General features: G+C 49.3%; 1 protein-coding gene across 1 annotated transcript in view; it reads right to left on the bottom strand.

The window, feature by feature from the left end:
* Positions 1-8,858, bottom strand: part of LOC311117869 (chromosome transmission fidelity protein 18 homolog) — a gene marked incomplete at its 3' end in the record, with an annotated part of 19,164 nt that extends 10,306 nt beyond the window's left edge. Inside the window, exons 1-3 of the mRNA XM_084192772.1 lie at positions 8,624-8,858; positions 3,227-3,418; positions 2,906-3,023 (exon numbers count right to left, since the gene is read on the bottom strand). Of these exons, the coding sequence (XP_084048898.1) occupies positions 2,906-3,023; positions 3,227-3,418; positions 8,624-8,711 (398 nt within the window). The remainder of the gene's footprint in view (positions 1-2,905; positions 3,024-3,226; positions 3,419-8,623) is intronic.
* Between the last annotated feature and the right edge of the window lie 7,686 nt (positions 8,859-16,544).

The raw sequence follows: 16,544 nt of genomic DNA, 5'->3' as shown, positions 1-16,544 counted from the left end.
ACACAGGTTCTAGATGTGGTACTAATGGGTTATTATGGTGCTGGTCAGCTGGTTCCAACACCACCAGGACCAGCTGAGGGTTAAACACACAGGTTCTAGATGTGGTACTAATGGGTTATTATGGTGCTGGTCAGCTGGTTCCAACACCACCAGGACCAGCTGAGGGTTAAACACACAGGTTCTAGATGTGGTACTAATGGGTTATTATGGTGCTGGTCAGCTGGTTCCAACACCACCAGGACCAGCTGAGGGTTAAACACACAGGTTCTAGATGTGGTACTAATGGGTTATTATGGTGCTGGTCAGCTGGTTCCAACACCACCAGGACCAGCTGAGGGTTAAACACACAGGTTCTAGATGTGGTACTAATGGGTTATTATGGTGCTGGTCAGCTGGTTCCAACACCACCAGGACCAGCTGAGGGTTAAACACACAGGTTCTAGATGTGGTACTAATGGGTTATTATGGTGCTGGTCAGCTGGTTCCAACACCACCAGGACCAGCTGAGGGTTAAACACACAGGTTCTAGATGTGGTACTAATGGGTTATTATGGTGCTGGTCAGCTGGTTCCAACACCACCAGGACCAGCTGAGGGTTAAACACACAGGTTCTAGATGTGGTACTAATGGGTTATTATGGTGCTGGTCAGCTGGTTCCAACACCACCAGGACCAGCTGAGGGTTAAACACACAGGTTCTAGATGTGGTACTAATGGGTTATTATGGTGCTGGTCAGCTGGATCCAACACCACCAGGACCAGCTGAGGGTTAAACACACAGGTTCTAGATGTGGTACTAATGGGTTATTATGGTGCTGGTCAGCTGGTTCCAACGCCACCAGGACCAGCTGAGGGTTAAACACACAGGTTCTAGATGTGGTACTAATGGGTTATTATGGCGCTGGTCAGCTGGTTCCAACACCACCAGGACCAGCTGAGGGTTAAACACACAGGTTCTAGATGTGGTACTAATGGGTTATTATGGTGCTGGTCAGCTGGTTCCAACACCACCAGGACCAGCTGAGGGTTAAACACACAGGTTCTAGATGTGGTACTAATGGGTTATTATGGTGCTGGTCAGCTGGTTCCAACACCACCAGGACCAGCTGAGGGTTAAACACACAGGTTCTAGATGTGGTACTAATGGGTTATTATGGCGCTGGTCAGCTGGTTCCAACACCACCAGGACCAGCTGAGGGTTAAACACACAGGTTCTAGATGTGGTACTAATGGGTTATTATGGTGCTGGTCAGCTGGTTCCAACACCACCAGGACCAGCTGAGGGTTAAACACACAGGTTCTAGATGTGGTACTAATGGGTTATTATGGTGCTGGTCAGCTGGTTCCAACACCACCAGGACCAGCTGAGGGTTAAACACACAGGTTCTAGATGTGGTACTAATGGGTTATTATGGTGCTGGTCAGCTGGTTCCAACACCACCAGGACCAGCTGAGGGTTAAACACACAGGTTCTAGATGTGGTACTAATGGGTTATTATGGCGCTGGTCAGCTGGTTCCAACACCACCAGGACCAGCTGAGGGTTAAACACACAGGTTCTAGATGTGGTTCTAATGGGTTATTATGGTGCTGGTCAGCTGGTTCCAACACCACCAGGACCAGCTGAGGGTTAAACACACAGGTTCTAGATGTGGTACTAATGGGTTATTATGGTGCTGGTCAGCTGGTTCCAACACCACCAGGACCAGCTGAGGGTTAAACACACAGGTTCTAGATGTGGTACTAATGGGTTATTATGGTGCTGGTCAGCTGGTTCCAACACCACCAGGACCAGCTGAGGGTTAAACACACAGGTTCTAGATGTGGTACTAATGGGTTATTATGGTGCTGGTCAGCTGGTTCCAACACCACCAGGACCAGCTGAGGGTTAAACACACAGGTTCTAGATGTGGTACTAATGGGTTATTATGGTGCTGGTCAGCTGGTTCCAACACCACCAGGACCAGCTGAGGGTTAAACACACAGGTTCTAGATGTGGTACTAATGGGTTATTATGGTGCTGGTCAGCTGGTTCCAACACCACCAGGACCAGCTGAGGGTTAAACACACAGGTTCTAGATGTGGTACTAATGGGTTATTATGGTGCTGGTCAGCTGGTTCCAACACCACCAGGACCAGCTGAGGGTTAAACACACAGGTTCTAGATGTGGTACTAATGGGTTATTATGGTGCTGGTCAGCTGGTTCCAACACCACCAGGACCAGCTGAGGGTTAAACACACAGGTTCTAGATGTGGTACTAATGGGTTATTATGGTGCTGGTCAGCTGGTTCCAACACCACCAGGACCAGCTGAGGGTTAAACACACAGGTTCTAGATGTGGTACTAATGGGTTATTATGGTGCTGGTCAGCTGGTTCCAACACCACCAGGACCAGCTGAGGGTTAAACACACAGGTTCTAGATGTGGTACTAATGGGTTATTATGGTGCTGGTCAGCTGGTTCCAACACCACCAGGACCAGCTGAGGGTTAAACACACAGGTTCTAGATGTGGTACTAATGGGTTATTATGGCGCTGGTCAGCTGGTTCCAACACCACCAGGACCAGCTGAGGGTTAAACACACAGGTTCTAGATGTGGTACTAATGGGTTATTATGGCGCTGGTCAGCTGGTTCCAACACCACCAGGACCAGCTGAGGGTTAAACACACAGGTTCTAGATGTGGTACTAATGGGTTATTATGGTGCTGGTCAGCTGGTTCCAACACCACCAGGACCAGCTGAGGGTTAAACACACAGGTTCTAGATGTGGTACTAATGGGTTATTATGGCGCTGGTCAGCTGGTTCCAACACCACCAGGACCAGCTGAGGGTTAAACACACAGGTTCTAGATGTGGTACTAATGGGTTATTATGGTGCTGGTCCAGTATGACCTATGATCGTACCTGCTGCTCGGGGGTCGTTGGAACTGCTCTGGAGACGACGGGGGGGTGATTTCATCAACCGGAGACACCTCAAACAGCTTCTTAGCCACATCCTGCCTCGGACGCTTAGCCTTGGGAGCTACGCACATATATGTGAGTGAGTGAGTGAGTGAGTGAGTGAGTGAGTGAGTGAGTGAGTGAGTGAGTGAGTGAGTGAGTGAGTGAGTGAGTGAGTCTCTCTCTCTCTCTCTCTCTCTCTCTCTCTCTCTCTCTCTCTCTCTCTCTCTCTCTCTCTCTCTCTCTCTCTCTCAAAACAGCAGAGAAGAGGGAGGAGCTACTCACTGATTGGCTCGTCCGCCAGCAGGTGTTCTATGTCCTCTCCGTCACACGCCACAGACGGGCCTTCCAATTGGCCGAGGCTCCGTTCTGACGACGCCTGTGATTGGCTCCTGAGTGGCTGGTCACCAGCGGCGATGGCTTCCTGGAACGACTGAGGCTTCTGCTTCCGGAGCTCTGACCGTTTAGTGGGAGGGGCTGGATCAACAGACCACACACACACACACACACACACACACACACACACACACACACACACACACACACACACACACACACACACACACACACACACACACACAGACAGACAGACATCAGAAGTGTGCAGCCAACAGTATTTTTCAGTGACAACACTTTCCTGGCGTAAATAGTCTGGGTGGCCATTTGATTAATTGTTCAGCAGTCTTATGGTTTGGGGGTAGAAGCTGTTCAGGAGCCTTTTGGACCTAGACTTGGCGCTCCGGTACCGCTTGCCGTGCGGTAGCAGAGAGAACAGTCTATGACTTAGGTGACTGGAGTCTTTGACACATTTTTGGGTCTTCCTCTGACACCGCCTGGTATAGAGGTCCTGGATGGCAGGAAGCTTGGCCCCAGGGATGTACTGGGCCGTACGCACTACCCTCTGTAGGGCCTTATGATCGGATGTCGAGCAGATGCCATACTAGGCGGTGATGCAACCGGTCAGAATGCTCTCGACGGTGCAGCTGTAGCACTTTGAGGATCTGGGGACCCATGCCAAATCTTTTCAGTCTCCTGAGGGGGAAAAGGTGTTGTCGTGCCCTCTTCACGACTGTCTTGGTGTGTTTGGACCATGATAGTTCGTTGGTGATGTGGACACCAAGGAACTTGAAACTCTTGACACGCTCCACTACAGCGCCGTCGATGTTAACGGAGCCTGTTCGGCCCTCCTTTTCCTGTAGTCCACGATCATCTCCTTTGTCTTGCTCACATTGAGGGAGAGGCTGTTGTCCTGGCACGACACTGCCAGGTCTCTGACCTCTTCCCTATAGGCTGTCTCATCGTTGTCGGTGATCAGGCCTAACACTGTTGTGTCATCAGCAAACTCGATGAGGAGTCGTACTTGGCCACGCAGTCGTGGGTGAACAGGGAGTACAGGAGGGGACTAAGCATGCACCCCTGAGGGGCCCCCGTGTTGAGGATCAGCGTGGCAGATGTGTTACCTACCCTTACCACCTGGGGGCGGCCAGTCAGGAAGTCCAGGATCAAGTTGCAGAGAGAGGTGTTTAGTCCCAGGGTCCTTAGCTTAGTGATGAGCTTTGTGGGCACTATGGTGTTGAACGCTGAGCTGTAGTCAATGAACAGCATCCTGACATAGGTGTTCCTTTTGTCCAGGTGGGAAAGGGCAGTGTGGAGTGCAATTGAGATTGCGTCATCTGTGGATCTGTTGGTGCGGTATGCGAATTGGAGTGGGTCTAGGGTTTCCGGGATGATGGTATTGATGTGAGTCATTACCAGCCTTTCAAAGCACTTCATGGCTACCGACTTGAGTGCTACGGGGCAATAGTCATTTAGGCAGGTTACCTTCACTTTCTTGGGCACAGGGACTATGGTGGTCTGCTTCAAACATGTAGGTATTTCAGACTCGGTCAGGGAGAGGTTAAACATTTCAGTGAAGACACTTGCCAGTTGGTCAGCGCATGCTCTGAGTACACGTCCTGGTAATCCGTCTGGCCCCGCGGCCTTGTGAATGTTGACGGAGATCATCCAGTTTATTTTCCAGTGATTGCACGTTGGCCAATAGAAAGGATGGTAGAGGCGGGTTACCCACTCACCGACGAATTCTCACAAGGCACCTGTATTTGCATATTTTCTTCACGCGAATGACAGAGATTTGGACCTGGTCTCAGAGAAGCAGTACAGTTCCAGTCAAAAGTTTGGACACACCTACTCATTAAAGGGTTTTTCTTTATACAAGACATTTTTGGCCTCACCTTGTTGTACTGTGTTCACTTGAACAGGAAGGTGGCGCGGTGGTTGTTCGTGGGCAAATTTTGTCATCAAACTTTGTCATCAATGTCTGGCATTCTCTGGATTTATGGTGCTTTCAAGACCACTGGGAACTCGGGGGGGGGGGGGGGGGGGGGAAACAAGGTTGAATCATGACGTCAGTGATCATCAGGTCGGAGCTCTAGAAAAGAGGCCCGAGTTCCCGACTTACAACTCTGAGTTGGATGACCGTTCAAAATGTATTTTCCCAGATGGAGCTAGTTTTTTTTCTCCGAGTTCCCAGTTGTCTTGAACTCACTGAAGTCAGATTTCCCAGTTGTTTTGAATGCGGCAGAAGTCATGCTGGATTGACAGCATGGCCAATGTTGAATGTTTATCCTTTTAAGCTTGGAAAAGAGACCCTTAAACCCAGACTTGGAACCACACACCCACTCCACTGAATAGCAGGCTAGTGATTGCTTTGCAATGCTTCCAGTTAGCCACTGATTCCTTCCAAACCACTCATTGTTGAATTTGCGATTTCCAACTTGTTGTGTAATTTTTATGTCCAACGACCGATGAGCACCAATTTGTTTTATCTATAATTTCTCTTCATTATTTCTCTTCATATGACAAGGATTAAAAAGGATTTGCCAGTAGATTGTCGACTTGATTCATGATGATGACTGCTAGCAAAGATTTTGAAAGTATGACGTTGACATGATCAGTCCAATCAAAGCTACTGTAGATATAACGTGACTTGACATCATTTTATCTGTGGCCAATGACCTTGAGCCTTCTTGGATGGGCTCTTCTAATGTAACTCTATGGCAGCACCCAAGGGGGCTTGAATTTCTGATGTGGCGGTGACGTAGTGTCCCTATGAATGACAGAACAATGAGCCAATCACGGCGCAACTAGAGAACATTACCAACCCCTACCCTCCGTATTATCCACTGGCTGCCCCACCATCACAGAAAGCACTGAGCTAGGCTGAAACACCTGCCTTACTCAAGAAAGCAAAAAAAAGCCTTTATTAACTCAATAATATTTTGGTTTATTTTTTTTACAAACTGATATGTGACACGTATTAATGCCAAAATAATAAGCTAAAAACTCTGCATTGTTGGAGAAGGGCTCGCAAGTAGCTTTTCACAGTCTACACCGGTGCTACTCGGCGCATGTGACAAATAACATTTATACTATTGACGACCCCCTCCCTATAAACCGACTTTTCAAAACGCAGGTATAGCCTACTGCCGTTCTGAGTCATATCACCTGACGCCCAGGTGGCAAACAAACAAAGTCGGGTTAATAACACTTTCATGTGGATATATTTTGTCTTGACCAGACTAACTTTTCTCCATCCATCCATCCATCTAGCTAGGCTACTCACAGTCCATCCATCTAGCTAGGCTACTCACAGTCCATCCATCTAGCTAGGCTACTCACAGTCCATCCATCTAGCTAGGCTACTCACAGTCCATCCATCTAGCTAGGCTACTCACAGTCCATCCATCTAGCTAGGCTACTCACAGTCCATCCATCTAGCTAGGCTACTCACAGTCCATCCATCTAGCTAGGCTACTCACAGTCCATCCATCTAGCTAGGCTACTCACAGTCCATCCATCTAGCTAGGCTACTCACAGTCCATCCATCTAGCTAGGCTACTCACAGTCCATCCATCTAGCTAGGCTACTCACAGTCCATCCATCTAGCTAGGCTACTCACAGTCCATCCATCTAGCTAGGCTACTCACAGTCCATCCATCTAGCTAGGCTACTCACAGTCCATCCATCTAGCTAGCTAGGCTACTCACAGTCCATCCATCTAGCTAGGCTACTCACAGTCCATCCATCTAGCTAGCTAGGCTACTCACAGTCCATCCATCTAGCTAGGCTACTCACAGTCCATCCATCTAGCTAGGCTACTCACAGTCCATCCATCTAGCTAGGCTACTCACAGTCCATCCATCTAGCTAGGCTACTCACAGTCCATCCATCTAGCTAGGCTACTCACAGTCCATCCATCTAGCTAGGCTACTCACAGTCCATCCATCTAGCTAGGCTACTCACAGTCCATCCATCTAGCTAGGCTACTCACAGTCCATCCATCTAGCTAGGCTACTCACAGTCCATCCATCTAGCTAGGCTACTCACAGTCCATCCATCTAGCTAGGCTACTCACAGTCCATCCATCTAGCTAGGCTACTCACAGTCCATCCATCTAGCTAGGCTACCCACAGTCCATCCATCTAGCTAGGCTACTCACAGTCCATCCATCTAGCTAGGCTACTCACAGTCCACCCATCTAGCTAGGCTACTCACAGTCCATCCATCTAGCTAGGCTACTCACAGTCCATCCATCTAGCTAGGCTACTCACAGTCCATCCATCTAGCTAGGCTACTCACAGTCCATCCATCTAGCTAGGCTACTCACAGTCCATCCATCTAGCTAGGCTACTCACAGTCCATCCATCTAGCTAGGCTACTCACAGTCCATCCATCTAGCTAGGCTACTCACAGTCCATCCATCTAGCTAGCTAGGCTACTCACAGTCCATCCATCTAGCTAGGCTACTCACAGTCCATCCATCTAGCTAGCTAGGCTACTCACAGTCCATCCATCTAGCTAGGCTACTCACAGTCCATCCATCTAGCTAGGCTACTCACAGTCCATCCATCTAGCTAGGCTACTCACAGTCCATCCATCTAGCTAGGCTACTCACAGTCCATCCATCTAGCTAGGCTACTCACAGTCCATCCATCTAGCTAGGCTACTCACAGTCCATCCATCTAGCTAGGCTACTCACAGTCCATCCATCTAGCTAGGCTACTCACAGTCCATCCATCTAGCTAGGCTACTCACAGTCCATCCATCTAGCTAGGCTACTCACAGTCCATCCATCTAGCTAGGCTACTCACAGTCCATCCATCTAGCTAGGCTACTCACAGTCCATCCATCTAGCTAGGCTACTCACAGTCCATCCATCTAGCTAGGCTACTCACAGTCCATCCATCTAGCTAGGCTACTCACAGTCCACCCATCTAGCTAGGCTACTCACAGTCCATCCATCTAGCTAGGCTACTCACAGTCCATCCATCTAGCTAGGCTACTCACAGTCCATCCATCTAGCTAGGCTACTCACAGTCCATCCATCTAGCTAGGCTACTCACAGTCCATCCATCTAGCTAGGCTACTCACAGTCCATCCATCTAGCTAGGCTACTCACAGTCCATCCATCTAGCTAGGCTACTCACAGTCCATCCATCTAGCTAGGCTACTCACAGTCCATCCATCTAGCTAGGCTACTCACAGTCCATCCATCTAGCTAGGCTACTCACAGTCCATCCATCTAGCTAGGCTACTCACAGTCCATCCATCTAGCTAGGCTACTCACAGTCCACCCATCTAGCTAGGCTACTCACAGTCCATCCATCTAGCTAGGCTACTCACAGTCCATCTCAGCCAGGACCTCCAGCTCATCAGCGAACTGTTGATCAAACTCGTCTTCTATCCCGAACATCTCGTCATACTCGTCCATAGTAGCGAGGAGTCAGCCGAGTTTAACGGTAACGTAACTAACAGCCGGTGTGTTCTAACGGTGCGTAATATACGGTAATAATATCTATGTAACGCTAACCGTTTCAGTCGGTTCCGTGTTTCTTCTTCTACCGTCGCGTCTTGTCCCGCTAAATTTCGCGGTAAAACTCTTATTGGGTAACTATTTCCGGGTTAAAAAAAGAATTCTCGGTCGTGATTGGATGGTCCAGACAAAGACAGTACAAGTATGAAGATAGACTGAAACTGCTTCTCCAATAGAAATCCCCGCTTGTAGGCGATGTCATGGCGACGTTGGCTCGCTAAACTCGGGTCTTTAACGGTCGTCTCGGGCCGAACTGCGCATGTGCATCCAGTCAAATCAAAGGCACTCTTTATTTTTATTTTTATTTCACCTTTATTTAACCAGGTAAGTCAGTTGAGAACAAGTTCTCATTTACAACTGCGACCTGGCCAAGATAAAGCAAAGCAGTGCGATAAAAACAACAACACAGAGTCACATATGGGGTAAAACAAAACATAAAGTCAAAAATACAACAGAAAATATATATACAGTGTGTGCAAATGTAGCAAGTTCTGGAGGTAAGGCAATAAATAGGCCATAGTGCAAAATAATTACAATTAGTATTAACACTGGAATGATTGATGTACTCCTTCGATATAAAGTTTTTTTTTTTTTGCCGAAAATGAAAACGTGTCAGTTTGTCACTTTCACGAGGTTGGAGTAATAACATGTTCAACTACTTAATACATTGTCTCCAATCCAGGTTGTGCCTTTAGATTTCAGGAAAATTAACAACTAAGGACGTATTGTTCACTTCTCTCTTTGACTTCTCAAACCCCAAACCCCGGCCTGGTCAGTTTGGTCTGTTTCACAAGCGTTCCCGGAAGTCTCGCAATGTTGCGCCTCTGGGTTGAGAAACTCTGTGCTCCAGATATTTATGTTCCGGGTGCTTCCGTCTCCGTCGGACAAGTTAGTTTTGAGCAACAGAGTTAAGTCAACACTACTGCAGATAACACCAGAGTAAAACTATTGGTGGTCATTTCTCCCACAAGATCTCTCTCAAAAAACAGACGCTTCTGTGAAAACAGAAGGACTCAGGTCGAGAGGACAAAACGTGTGAGGCTAAACTCCACCGCTGGGTGGCGCTGTTACCCGTGTCTGTCTGCCTGCTAAACAGCCTCACTCCACCGCTGGGTGGCGCTGTTACCCGTGTCTGTCTGCCTGCTAAACAGCCTCACTCCACCGCTGGGTGGCGCTGTTACCCGTGTCTGTCTGCCTGCTAAACAGCCTCACTCCACCGCTGGGTGGCGCTGTTACCCGTGTCTGTCTGCCTGCTAAACAGCCTCACTCCACCGCTGGGTGGCGCTGTTACCCGTGTCTGTCTGCCTGCTAAACAGCCTCACTCCACCGCTGGGTGGCGCTGTTACCCGTGTCTGTCTGCCTGCTAAACAGCCTCACTCCACCGCTGGGTGGCGCTGTTACTCGTGTCTGTCTGCCTGCTAAACAGCCTCACTCCACCGCTGGGTGGCGCTGTTACCCGTGTCTGTCTGCCTGCTAAACAGCCTCACTCCACCGCTGGGTGGCGCTGTTACCCGTGTCTGTCTGCCTGCTAAACAGCCTCACTCCACCGCTGGGTGGCGCTGTTACCCGTGTCTGTCTGCCTGCTAAACAGCCTCACTCCACCGCTGGGTGGCGCTGTTACCCGTGTCTGTCTGCCTGCTAAACAGCCTCACTCCACCGCTGGGTGGCGCTGTTACCCGTGTCTGTCTGCCTGCTAAACAGCCTCACTCCACCGCTGGGTGGCGCTGTTACCCGTGTCTGTCTGCCTGCTAAACAGCCTCACTCCACCGCTGGGTGGCGCTGTTACCCGTGTCTGTCTGCCTGCTAAACAGCCTCACTCCACCGCTGGGTGGCGCTGTTACCCGTGTCTGTCTGCCTGCTAAACAGCCTCACTCCACCGCTGGGTGGCGCTGTTACCCGTGTCTGTCTGCCTGCTAAACAGCCTCACTCCACCGCTGGGTGGCGCTGTTACCCGTGTCTGTCTGCCTGCTAAACAGCCTCACTCCACCGCTCGGTGGCGCTGTTACCCGTGTCTGTCTGCCTGCTAAACAGCCTCACTCCACCGCTGGGTGGCGCTGTTACCCGTGTCTGTCTGCCTGCTAAACAGCCTCACTCCACCGCTGGGTGGCGCTGTTACCCGTGTCTGTCTGCCTGCTAAACAGCCTCACTCCACCGCTGGGTGGCGCTGTTACCCGTGTCTGTCTGCCTGCTAAACAGCCTCACTCCACCGCTGGGTGGCGCTGTTACCCGTGTCTGTCTGCCTGCTAAACAGCCTCACTCCACCGCTGGGTGGCGCTGTTACTCGTGTCTGTCTGCCTGCTAAACAGCTGTTAGCAGAAGTCATGTCTCCAGTGTGTTGACTGACTGTGGTTTGGAAAAGCAAAATGAATGCGACTTTTACTTGGGACACCGAAAGCAAACTGGTGAGATATTTATTCGATAACGGCGTTGTTTATATTGTCCGGTCAGCCCCCCCCCCCCCCAAAGCATCGCAACCTGGACACATCTAAACGGTGAAATACGGGATGTGTTGCACGCGCTGATAAAGACGGTTGCACGTGGGATACCGACTGGTAACATTGGAACGAGTTCAGTTCATCACGAGACTGACAATTACAACTGGCGGCTAACTTAAACCCCGTCGATAAAAAGTGTGATATAACTGTATAGCTAGCTAGCTAGTTAGTTGTATTCCCGCTAGTTTAGACTTGAACATTTTATTACATAAGTGGTTTGGCGTGTAATAACTTTTTTACCCGAAAAGTTTTGTAGCTAGCTAACGTTAGCTATCAGGAAGTGCTCCAGCAGCCAGGTGATCCCATCACCCGATATCACCATGGTAACCAGCAGGTAAGGGACCGGAAGACCAGGGTTTCCCAAACTCACTACACAGCAGATTCAAAATAACCACCTCATCATCAAGCTTTGATTATTTCAATCTGCTGTGTAGTGCAAGGGGTAAAAACCAAAACCCTGCTGTAGACGAGGGAGTTAGTTAGTTAAACTAGCTAGTACTATTAAGTAGCTAGTTTATCTTTGTCTTTCATGTTGTCGTTACTCTGCTGTTCTGAATCCAAAATACTTGGAGAAAAGGTGGCTACTGTAGTTAGCTACTGGACACAGAAGTGAAGTGGTTAGGGTTTCTGTGTTTTTATAGCAGGTTGATGATTTTCTGCTAATGTGACCTATTGGGTATTGAAACCGACTCAAGGCAATCGGCGCATGTGACAAATAAAATGTGATTTGATTTGTGTGTGTGTGTGTAACAGTGTTCCTTCCGTCCCTCTCCTCGCCCCTAACTGGGCTTGAACCAGGGGACCCTCCGCACACATCGACAACAGTCACCCTCGAAGCACCGTTACGCATATCAAGGGAAACAACTACTTCAAGGTCTCAGAGCGAGTGACGTCACCGATTGGAAACGCTACCAGCGGGCGCCGCTAACTAGCTGGTGATGTCGTGTGTTTTCCAGGAGGGTCTTACCGAAGTGTGGCAGCCCAGGGAGGGTTTGGCCACGCCCCCAGAGGAAGAGGGCGGGGCTAAGACCGATGTAGACAAACTAAAGGACCGATTGGTCCTGTTCTCCGCTAACTCCTCCCCCTCGTGCATGGAGCTGGCCAATAGGATCGCAGAGTGAGTCAAAAGCGTTCCAGTTTACACCAGGGCCACGTTCAGTAGCGAAACGTTGTTGAATGTTGTTGCAGATAGAAATGCCATGACTAGAGCATGACATGATTCCTTCTTCTACGTGTCGGAGAGGCATGCTTGTTCTACGTAACATATTTTTTATCTGAACGTTCCAAAACGTTGTGTCCTGCTGAACGCGCCCCCAGGGTTCTCTGAACTAGTCGCTCTGAAAGCTTCTTCTCCAGCCTCCTTTAATACACCTGATTCAGCTACTGGTCTGCTTTTCACCAGTACCGTGATTGGGTTAGAGCAGGGCCGGATCTAAACCCTCTAGTTGAATAGCATGTTACCTTGTCCTCTGGTAGGAGACTGTACCACCTCTAGTTGAGCATTATATAACACCTCCTAACCCTAACCTCCTCCTGTCTGTCTGTCTGTCTGTCTGTCTGTCTGTCTGTCTGTCTGTCTGTCTGTCTGTCTGTCTGTCTGTCTGTCTGTAGGAGACTGGGAGTAGAGTAGAACCTCTAGCTGAGCAGTATGTAACAGGTCTAGTTGGTAACACCTCCTAACCCTAACCTCCTCCTGTCTGTCTGTCTGTCTGTCTGTCTGTCTGTAGGAGACTGGGAGTAGAGTAGAACCTCTAGCTGAGCAGTATGTAACAGGTCTAGTTGGTAACACCTCCTAACCCTAACCTCCTCCTGTCTGTCTGTCTGTCTGTCTGTCTGTAGGAGACTGGGAGTAGAGTAGAACCTCTAGCTGAGCAGTATGTAACAGGTCTAGTTGGTAACACCTCCTAACCCTAACCTCCTCCTGTCTGTCTGTCTGTCTGTCTGTCTGTCTGTCTGTAGGAGACTGGGAGTAGAGTAGAACCTCTAGCTGAGCAGTATGTAACAGGTCTAGTTGGTAACACCTCCTAACCCTAACCTCCTCCTGTCTGTCTGTCTGTCTGTCTGTAGGAGACTGGGAGTAGAGTAGAACCTCTAGCTGAGCAGTATGTAACAGGTCTAGTTGGTAACACCTCCTAACCCTAACCTCCTCCTGTCTGTCTGTCTGTCTGTCTGTCTGTAGGAGACTGGGAGTAGAGTAGAACCTCTAGCTGAGCAGTATGTAACAGGTCTAGTTGGTAACACCTCCTAACCCTAACCTCCTCCTGTCTGTCTGTCTGTCTGTCTGTCTGTAGGAGACTGGGAGTAGAGTAGAACCTCTAGCTGAGCAGTATGTAACAGGTCTAGTTGGTAACACCTCCTAACCCTAACCTCCTCCTGTCTGTCTGTCTGTCTGTCTGTCTGTCTGTAGGAGACTGGGAGTAGAGTAGAACCTCTAGCTGAGCAGTATGTAACAGGTCTAGTTGGTAACACCTCCTAACCCTAACCTCCTCCTGTCTGTCTGTCTGTCTGTCTGTCTGTCTGTCTGTAGGAGACTGGGAGTAGAGTAGAACCTCTAGCTGAGCAGTATGTAACAGGTCTAGTTGGTAACACCTCCTAACCCTAACCTCCTCCTGTCTGTCTGTCTGTCTGTCTGTCTGTAGGAGACTGGGAGTAGAGTAGAACCTCTAGCTGAGCAGTATGTAACAGGTCTAGTTGGTAACACCTCCTAACCCTAACCTCCTCCTGTCTGTCTGTCTGTCTGTCTGTCTGTAGGAGACTGGGAGTAGAGGAGAACCTCTAGCTGAGCAGTATGTAACAGGTCTAGTTGGTAACACCTCCTAACCCTAACCTCCTCCTGTCTGTCTGTCTGTCTGTCTGTAGGAGACTGGGAGTAGAGTAGAACCTCTAGCTGAGCAGTATGTAACAGGTCTAGTTGGTAACACCTCCTAACCCTAACCTCCTCCTGTCTGTCTGTCTGTCTGTCTGTCTGTAGGAGACTGGGAGTAGAGTAGAACCTCTAGCTGAGCAGTATGTAACAGGTCTAGTTGGTAACACCTCCTAACCCTAACCTCCTCCTGTCTGTCTGTCTGTCTGTCTGTCTGTCTGTAGGAGACTGGGAGTAGAGTAGAACCTCTAGCTGAGCAGTATGTAACAGGTCTAGTTGGTAACACCTCCTAACCCTAACCTCCTCCTGTCTGTCTGTCTGTCTGTCTGTAGGAGACTGGGAGTAGAGTAGAACCTCTAGCTGAGCAGTATGTAACAGGTCTAGTTGGTAACACCTCCTAACCCTAACCTCCTCCTGTCTGTCTGTCTGTCTGTCTGTCTGTCTGTCTGTAGGAGACTGGGAGTAGAGTAGAACCTCTAGCTGAGCAGTATGTAACAGGTCTAGTTGGTAACACCTCCTAACCCTAACCTCCTCCTGTCTGTCTGTCTGTCTGTCTGTCTGTAGGAGACTGGGAGTAGAGTAGAACCTCTAGCTGAGCAGTATGTAACAGGTCTAGTTGGTAACACCTCCTAACCCTAACCTCCTCCTGTCTGTCTGTCTGTCTGTCTGTCTGTCTGTAGGAGACTGGGAGTAGAGTAGAACCTCTAGCTGAGCAGTATGTAACAGGTCTAGTTGGTAACACCTCCTAACCCTAACCTCCTCCTGTCTGTCTGTCTGTCTGTCTGTCTGTAGGAGACTGGGAGTAGAGTAGAACCTCTAGCTGAGCAGTATGTAACAGGTCTAGTTGGTAACACCTCCTAACCCTAACCTCCTCCTGTCTGTCTGTCTGTCTGTCTGTCTGTCTGTCTGTAGGAGACTGGGAGTAGAGTAGAACCTCTAGCTGAGCAGTATGTAACAGGTCTAGTTGGTAACACCTCCTAACCCTAACCTCCTCCTGTCTGTCTGTCTGTCTGTAGGAGACTGGGAGTAGAGTAGAACCTCTAGCTGAGCAGTATGTAACAGGTCTAGTTGGTAACACCTCCTAACCCTAACCTCCTCCTGTCTGTCTGTCTGTCTGTCTGTCTGTAGGAGACTGGGAGTAGAGTAGAACCTCTAGCTGAGCAGTATGTAACAGGTCTAGTTGGTAACACCTCCTAACCCTAACCTCCTCCTGTCTGTCTGTCTGTCTGTCTGTCTGTAGGAGACTGGGAGTAGAGTAGAACCTCTAGCTGAGCAGTATGTAACAGGTCTAGTTGGTAACACCTCCTAACCCTAACCTCCTCCTGTCTGTCTGTCTGTCTGTCTGTCTGTAGGAGACTGGGAGTAGAGTAGAACCTCTAGCTGAGCAGTATGTAACAGGTCTAGTTGGTAACACCTCCTAACCCTAACCTCCTCCTGTCTGTCTGTCTGTCTGTAGGAGACTGGGAGTAGAGTAGAACCTCTAGCTGAGCAGTATGTAACAGGTCTAGTTGGTAACACCTCCTAACCCTAACCTCCTCCTGTCTGTCTGTCTGTCTGTCTGTCTGTAGGAGACTGGGAGTAGAGTAGAACCTCTAGCTGAGCAGTATGTAACAGGTCTAGTTGGTAACACCTCCTAACCCTAACCTCCTCCTGTCTGTCTGTCTGTCTGTCTGTCTGTCTGTAGGAGACTGGGAGTAGAGTAGAACCTCTAGCTGAGCAGTATGTAACAGGTCTAGTTGGTAACACCTCCTAACCCTAACCTCCTCCTGTCTGTCTGTCTGTCTGTCTGTCTGTCTGTCTGTAGGAGACTGGGAGTAGAGTAGAACCTCTAGCTGAGCAGTATGTAACAGGTCTAGTTGGTAACACCTCCTAACCCTAACCTCCTCCTGTCTGTCTGTCTGTCTGTCTGTCTGTCTGTAGGAGACTGGGAGTAGAGTAGAACCTCTAGCTGAGCAGTATGTAACAGGTCTAGTTGGTAACACCTCCTAACCCTAACCTCCTCCTGTCTGTCTGTCTGTCTGTCTGTAGGAGACTGGGAGTAGAGTAGAACCTCTAGCTGAGCAGTATGTAACAGGTCTAGTTGGTAACACCTCCTAACCCTAACCTCCTCCTGTCTGTCTGTCTGTCTGTCTGTCTGTCTGTAGGAGACTGGGAGTAGAGTAGAACCTCTAGCTGAGCAGTATGTAACAGGTCTAGTTGGTAACACCTCCTAACCCTAACCTCCTCCTGTCTGTCTGTCTGTCTGTCTGTCTGTAGGAGACTGGGAGTAGAGTAGAACCTCTAGCTGAGCAGTATGTAACAGGTCTAGTTGGTAACACCTCCTAACCCTAACCTCCTCCTCCTGTCTGTCTGTCTGTCTGTCTGTCTGTAGGA

The sequence above is a fragment of the Coregonus lavaretus genome (genome assembly GCF_964263955.1).
Source record: "Coregonus lavaretus genome assembly, contig: HAP1_SCAFFOLD_6372, whole genome shotgun sequence".
NCBI classification, from domain to species: domain Eukaryota; kingdom Metazoa; phylum Chordata; class Actinopteri; order Salmoniformes; family Salmonidae; genus Coregonus; species Coregonus lavaretus.
The sequence above is the reverse complement of the archived record's forward strand: the minus strand, read 5'-3'. Positions and strand labels throughout refer to the sequence as shown.